The sequence below is a fragment of the Oryzias melastigma genome, linkage group LG11 (genome assembly GCF_002922805.2).
Source record: "Oryzias melastigma strain HK-1 linkage group LG11, ASM292280v2, whole genome shotgun sequence".
Lineage (NCBI taxonomy): Eukaryota > Metazoa > Chordata > Actinopteri > Beloniformes > Adrianichthyidae > Oryzias > Oryzias melastigma.
In genome coordinates, this window is record NC_050522.1 from 7,564,582 (window position 1) to 7,572,388 (window position 7,807).

Here is a 7,807-nt window from a genome sequence, read left to right on the forward strand (position 1 = left end):
TTTGTGGGCTTTGTTTATTTGTTTTCTTTAAGTAGTTTTGGTTAGGCAGCCCTTAGTAGGGAGCTGCTGACTCAAACGGTCGACATGGCTGGGTCAGCAGTGTCCATGACTTATTTTATGTTTGACCAAGGAGCCACCATGGAGAGATAAAGAGCCTCTGGAGCTACAGGTTGCAGATCCTTGATCTATTCAAAAAGGGCTTCCACAAACGATTACTTTAATAGTCAACTAATCACCGATTATTCTAATAGTTGGCGTAGTCGTAACTAATCGATTAATCATGGCAGCCCTAATTCTAAACAAAATAAAGTGTATCTGAAAATGGTCAGAACAATATCAGTGGATTTTTTCATATTGGACCAATACCGATAAATATCAGCCGATACTGATACTGACACCGATACATCGCCTATTTACTCTGAACTGCAATTTTGAGCTTCATTTTCCTTATATATTTCCTCCATCATTAAAACAAAGAAATGCCACGATGTTAAAAACACCAAAAACACCACTTTCATGGGAGTCTTTTAGGGACTATGGCTGGACTGGTCACGGCACAAATAAAGTCGGTGGTTATTGTATTGTGTTGGAGTACTGTTCACTGCTCCTGAATTACATAATTTTATTTTCCTCAAATATCCAGTTCTTTTTTAAAGACATAAACAAATTATTTTGTTGTTGAGGAGTCAACAAAGTTCCACTTTGTTTCTCCTGGTGCTACCAGCAGTTTAACGGGCTTAGAGGAGCTGTTTTACCGTCATTAGCCGGCCTGATAGGTGGAGCGAAGCTTGACTTAAGCAGACTATAAGGTGGTTGATGTTTATTATTTGTTGTTTCCTTAATTAAATTTACATTTTTTAATCCAACCTAAAAGGAAAGATTTCAATAAATCCAAAACAAAGGGATTTTGTCCTGTTTCATATCCAGATCCATAACTTCCTCTATAAGGACTGTAAGGTTTGCATGTTTCCCTATCTGAAACTCAACTTCCCTTTCATTTACATAGAATGGCCTTTCCTTAAATGCCACAGTGATTTCAGCCTCAGCAGAGAGGGGAAAAATAAAAAGCAAACAGAGGCTGTTCTTCCACCTAGTGGTGCAAAAGTGGCACTGCAAGGCGAAGACTCAACGGGGAAGATGAATGAGAGCCGGTTGCAGATGGATGTGGGTGGATCAGGGGAGTGTGCAGAAAGGAATGGGGTGAAGAGAAAGAGAAATGCAAGTATTCTCTTTGAAGCTGACTGTGCTCCCAAAAGAGGGCGATTGCATAATTTAAAAAAAAAAGTGTTGTTTTTAGCACTCCAGCCCTCAGAGCTGCCTGTTCAAGCATGTCACCTCAGCATAAACAGGAGATGTTATAACATACACAGCATAACATCTCAATGTAAAGCTGATACAAACATCAGAAGGGTCAGTTAGGATGTATGGGCAGAAATGTCCTATTTAGCCAACACTGCTCTCCCCACTCATGACCACATGAGTAATCATCCCGGTTCAGTGTGTGCGTGACGCCGATTATGTGTGTTGGATCCTATTATGTGTCAGAACACTGAGTTACTTAGTTGAGATTAGATTTGCTCCCAGCTGATTTCAAACTCATAATTGAGGTTTCAGGCTTGCCTCCATTATTACACTAACATTTCTCAGGAGTTTCATTGTCGTTCTCCTCACCCACTTCTTTATTTGTTGCCCCCCTCCGTTGATTCTCCCCTCTAAAATGCCCCCCTCTTTGCTCTTCCAGGTCCCAGATGGGCCTCGTGGAATTTAGGCATCTTCATCTGCATCCGCTGCGCCGGGATTCACCGGAACCTCGGCGTCCACATCTCCAGGGTCAAGTCTGTCAATCTGGATCAATGGACACAGGAGCAGGTTCAGGTCAGAGGTCAAAACACTTTCACACAACACCAAAAAAAATAAAAAATACTTGTAATTTAATAACAATGTTAATTTTGGGTTCGATTAACTAAAATAAAAACATCTGTGGACGATGATCAGTCTAAACCAGGTGGGTTTAAAAGTAAAACCTTAACTACTAATTATAAAAAAATAAAATAAGAAAACTGTATAAAAAAGACACCAATTCTCACATGAATAAAAAAGGAGCCACTTAGTGACCTGAAATGCAGCAAAGTATTATCTATTTGACGACAGCTTAAATGATGACTCTTTCTATTGGGTCATATACTTTGAAGTACTTAGCAAATAAATCAAGAATCTTGTAATTTACCAAAATAACTGCTTTTCAAAGGTTGGCCATGTAATTTCTTTGACTAGAGAACCACAGCGATTCTTGGAAATGGCCTGTTGTTGTTGCTATTAATACAGATTTTATGCATTTTTATTTTTATGCTGTTTAATCAAATGTAATATTCGAAAACAATTACTTAAACTTAAAATTAAACTTAAATTTAGCCTACATTTTCTGTGACACATAGAAGTCTGAGCTTCTCTCAAGGATGTTTCAGCTCGAGGAATGAGGGAGAACAGAGAAAAATACAGAATATCTGCAGAAATACAGTATGTTATAGTCCAAGAAACTTCAAGAAAACACACGACTGGCTGAGAACTACCTCAAGTTCTATTACTCTCCCTAAGGGGGAAAACAAAAAAATAAAAGAAAAGTATCAAGAAAAGGATACAAACTGGCATATTAAAAACATATATGTATTTAAATAAAAAAGTTTGAGACACATTTTGGAGAACAATGTGATTTAAGGCCGTGTCACATAGCTGCTATACAATTTGCACATATTGCACTGAGGAAAATTGGTTATATGTGGAAACAATTGAGAAAAGTTGTGCTCTTTTATGGGACAATTTCAGAGAGGTACACAAATAAACCATGTTAAAACCACGGTAGAAGAACGAATAAATCACGCATAGTACACGTAAACCTGCACTTTGTTGATGGGGGCGGTGTCCACAAGTTTATGCAGAACGGGAGACCCTTTGGAGGCATGAACAATCCACCAATTCACCAAAATCACATTGTGTTGAAGTCTTGCATGAACCGTGTGTGAATATTTCGGTGTTTTTACACAATTCATTAGTGATTCTCGCATCAATTATGTCATTTTAATGTGTGTCGTATACGCCGTATTAAAGTTATATATCGGTAGTAAAATCATTAGACATACGCGGAGCAGTTGTGAAGAGCCACAAATTTGTGTATGAATCTTACAAAAATCACACACATGCGTAAGATTTACATAATAACTGCATATAAACTACGTAAAATACATATAAACTGGGGGTGTAACATGGTGACAGATAAAGGCGGTACGGCAAGCCAAAGGTATCAAAAATCGCAAGGAAAAGCAGACATGGCAGTGCGTCACCTGCACATGTACTACTGGTAATAATAATTATTTGAAATATTTAAATGTTCCCACAGTTAGTTTCAAAACCACAATTAATACAAAAAATAATAAAACTTTAATTTTAACATTTTCAGTTAAGATTTAATTTAGACATGGGGGGGTTGGGGGGCAAGGGAAAATGCATATTCATCCTTTTTTTCTCTCAGTTTTTATAGATTTGATCTCCAGACATGTACATTTAATCAGACAAACTACAGGTTTTTACATTTTTGTTCATGTTAAAAGTTTAAAGATGTGTTAGTGTATATTTATGCTTTGTAGTGCTTTATACATGTTTTCCCAAATATATGTTTTAAAGCTTAAAAAAAAAGTAATTTTAGGCTTTCTTCTTCTTGTTTTTTTCTATTGTTTTTACCTTTTACTGATCTGAAAAATGATGCGAACAGTGACCCTAAAACCGTGACACGATCCGAACTGTGAGTTTTGTGATCGGTTACACCCCTATTATAAACCAAACAAAAATCAGACATCTGCACACATCAACGAAAGACGAGGAGAAAGAAACACATATGAATAAAATAATAAATCACGTATTTCTCACAAAAAAATAAATAGTTAAATACGTGAAGAATGCGCAAATTGTATGTAGCTGCAGTGTGGCACAGCTTTAAGTGACTCCATCTACTGGATTATTCTTTGTGTCTAATTTCATGGCTAATGTTTTAGCTAACACATTAGGTTAGCAAACACCTGATGCTAGCTAACACTTTTTGAGTCCGTCTTGGCTTTTTCGACACCAAACAGTCTGTGGGTTTTAGTATTTTAGTACAACTTTGATCCTGTTAGATGAAAATGAAACCACAAAAGTTCACAAATCCCATTTTGACAACATATTTCAAGCAGTAACACTTTCAACCAAACGTTTGGTCACATTCACAACTACCCAACCTCTGCTGCCATGTATTTGGGTTAGCTACATCAACTAGCATTTTCTTTGTGTAGAAATATGAAAATAACTTTTATTTTTTTTTAAAATCCCAGTTAATGTTTTTGAGGTTCTCTCTATTGTCCTCAGTGTGTTCAAGAAATGGGAAACGCAAAAGCCAAACGTCTCTATGAGGCGTTTTTACCGGAGTGTTTCCAGCGCCCAGAGTCCGACCAGGCTGCAGAGATCTTCATCAGGGACAAATACGACAAGAAGAAGTACATGGACAAAGTCATTGATATTCAGATGCTCAGAGTGAGTTCCCTGATGTCTGTTTCCAGTTGAATTTGTGTGGTCAAGGATAACCCTTCTAAACTCTTAGCCATGACTAATATGATGTATAAAATGACTCACTTTTCTCTCTACAGAAAGAAAAGAGCTGCGACAACATCCCCAAGGAGCCCGTTGTGTTTGAGAAGATGAAACTGGTGGGTACATCGTTGAACATTGAGCTCCTTCTCAGAAGCATTTGATTCTTTTAATTCTGTTATAAATCTGTTTAGAAATTATGTCTCAAACTACAGAGTGATAAAAGAAAAGTCTGTGCAAAAATCTTCTTGATTTTCTCAGAAAAAAGAGATCAGCCCGAAGACAAATTCACAGTCTGTCACAGACCTGCTTGGACTCGGTAATGTACCTTTTTCATGACATGTAACACTATGGTAACTACATCATGCAGATGGGTTTATGTGTAGTAGCATTGACTGTAGATGAGAACTGGACTGAGTGGCCCCTCCCCCCTGCTGTTCCAAACAGGAAGTACCCTCTGGCTTCAAGAAGCCAATAGACTTCTATGAAGAAATGAACAGCTATCATTCAGTCATTCTATTTGTCAGAAGTTCTTGATAATCCAAATTTTTTTCTTGATATTTTTAAATTTTTTTGCAAGTCATAAACTGACCAATCACATGCCTCGATAACAGTAGGTGGTCTCACGTCAAACTCCCGGACAGATTTTGTGTAGCCGGCTTTCAAGCTGTAGGGGTGTGGACTTTCGACAAGCTAACTCCTGATTGACAAGAGTGGTTGCCATAGACATGTTAACTCAGACCAACTTGGACCAATCAGTGCTTACTGACGATTTCTGGTTCCAACATGGCGACGTCCGTAGTGCAGAAAAATGATGACTGAAGTGACGTCATTTGGTTGGAACCATTTCAAGTAAGTCATTTTCTGTGGGTGGCATACACTCACTCAGTCCAGTTCTCATGTACAGTCAATGGGTATTAGTCCTTTGACCATAGTGCATTTGTTGATTTAAATGAAATGTTAGACTATGGTCACATATCCAAAAATGCCACCAAGTGGTGACCTCAATTTAGGTTTTTCAGCGAATCGGCGCAGAAACATTTGTAATCAAAAGGCAGTAGTCGCATTTTTACAGGTGATAGCCAGGGAACTATAAGAAAAAGTTACAATTTTACTTATTTTCCTCTATACGTTGACCGCCTGGGCATATTTCTCGCAAGTAAAATCTGAATCCGACCTCTCTTGTCTTTCTTGAAATGTGTAGATTGTCTAAACCTAACAACTATTTACCAATTATTATTTTTCGATTAGTCAACTAATCAGATCGCTCGTACGCTGGATGTAAAACACACATCTTTAGCTTTAAACTTAAAGTGTTTAAGCTCTTGTCAGGGATGGTGGATTCAAACGGGGGAGACAAGGCTTGGTGGCAGAAACTTAAACATTTACTAAGTAACGTATAATAACAGAACAGATGACCTAAAAAACAGACACTTAAACACACGGAGGTATATGAACTAAATGAAGTCAGCTGTGGATGAAAAATAAAGTAAATTAGAAGATGATAGTTTAATAAACCTTTAATGAATAAGACAGTTTATTTCCTTCAATTGTTTCTGGCATTAAACTTAAATAAAATGAGGTTGGCATCTCTTATGGTACCCGAGTCATCCTATAACTTCCTGTGACATCACTACTGACCTGGATTAGTACTACTGCACACGTATGTCAAAAGACACTGGGAGATGTGGCATTAGAAAGCGCGGTGGCAGTTGCATTTGTGACCATAGCCTTAGAAAAGAGTCCAGTGACTAAAACAACATAAACTGTTTTCTGGTACAGTATTTTATTACAAACTGGCAACTTTTAGAGTGTTTGAATTAGAATTTTGAATAAAAAATGCCTGATTGATACCTGAAACAATGATGCCCATTACTGCTTTTCCATCTACCCTCCATTAGATGCCCCCACTCCGAGCCCTGCGGTGTCTAATGGTGGAGGATGTAGTTCAGACAGTAATGAGAGCCCGGCTCTGGCGCACCCTCCTCTCGACCTCTTCAGCTCCCTCCCGGCTCCCTTTGCCGCTTCCTCTTCAAAATCCACGGTAGTAAATAACACACTCTCCATTCTTACCGATCAATAACGCACATTTGAAGCCTCAAGCAATAACAAGTTGATCAAATAATTGTTTCTTCTACCCTAATATGACCAAAATGCAACAATAAAACTACAGGGGGTCAAAAATGAACCTCCAGAACATGTTTGCAGTTCAAAAATGCTCTTCTTGTTTGCATTTTTTGCAACAAAATGAAAATATCAGCTGCGATTCAGAAGTCACCACCGTCTCTCGTCCTTTTTAATTAGGTGTCACTTCTGTGGGTTTGTGCAATCAGTCAGTGAAATGAAAAGGTCTGACGGAGAACCTGGCCATCGGAAGCACATCCATAATCTGACTCACCAGAGAGTTTGCTGTCACTAAAAGCTGCTCTGCTGGTAAAAAATGCAGATCTTTTAGAACCAGCCCCGCGTCATGATATGAAAGAACTGCAGTTTGATTCACTGCTGCTGCATCCTGCTCTTAGCTTTCATCCCCAGGGATTATTCTTGTTTTGCTTTTCTTTAACTCAGCACAGACTCTTGAAGTCCTTTCATAAGATCTCTGTCAGACTGAAGTCTATGGAGCTATTCTGGGACCATAAATATTTCAAATAAAACATTCTAAAAAAATATTGGTGTTTGGTCCAAATAAAATATAAAATATCCAAAACTTTTTGCTATTATAAAAAAAACTTGATTATTTTCAGCTTCAAATGTTCTGTTTTTTAAGGTTTCAAAACTCAAAATTTTAATTTCAGAACCTTTTTTCAGTTTGAAAACCTTTTTTCACTTTCAACTCTTTATTTTGTTAATTTTGAATCAGAAAATTTCTGTTTCAAAACTTTTGGCCCAATTGTGGCACGTTGGGGCGGGGCTAACACGAAGGACCAATCAAAATCGATGAGGGTGGTAACTTCAGTCCAGGTGCATTCACTGACTCCTAGAACTGTGATAATATATATATATATATTTTGACCAAACACTAATATTTTTTTTTAATGTTTTATTTGGGTTTTAAATATTTATGGCCCTAAAATAGCTCCATAGAAATCTTTGAGGTTCAAAAATAAAATTTTTTTTGCCCTATATAACCCCTATTTGCTAAGATAAGTTTATTTGTTTTTACATTTCTAAAGCAAATCTATGGTGCCAGGAA

The 7,807-nt window shown here is 37.5% G+C and overlaps 1 protein-coding gene across 1 annotated transcript in view; it reads left to right on the forward strand.

Moving 5' to 3' along the window:
• smap2 (small ArfGAP2) overlaps positions 1-7,807 on the forward strand; it is a 33,308-nt gene that overhangs the window by 18,955 nt on the left and 6,546 nt on the right. Inside the window, exons 2-6 of the mRNA XM_024298230.2 lie at positions 1,742-1,875; positions 4,396-4,560; positions 4,674-4,733; positions 4,876-4,933; positions 6,516-6,658. Coding sequence (XP_024153998.1) covers positions 1,742-1,875; positions 4,396-4,560; positions 4,674-4,733; positions 4,876-4,933; positions 6,516-6,658 — 560 coding nt within the window. The remainder of the gene's footprint in view (positions 1-1,741; positions 1,876-4,395; positions 4,561-4,673; positions 4,734-4,875; positions 4,934-6,515; positions 6,659-7,807) is intronic.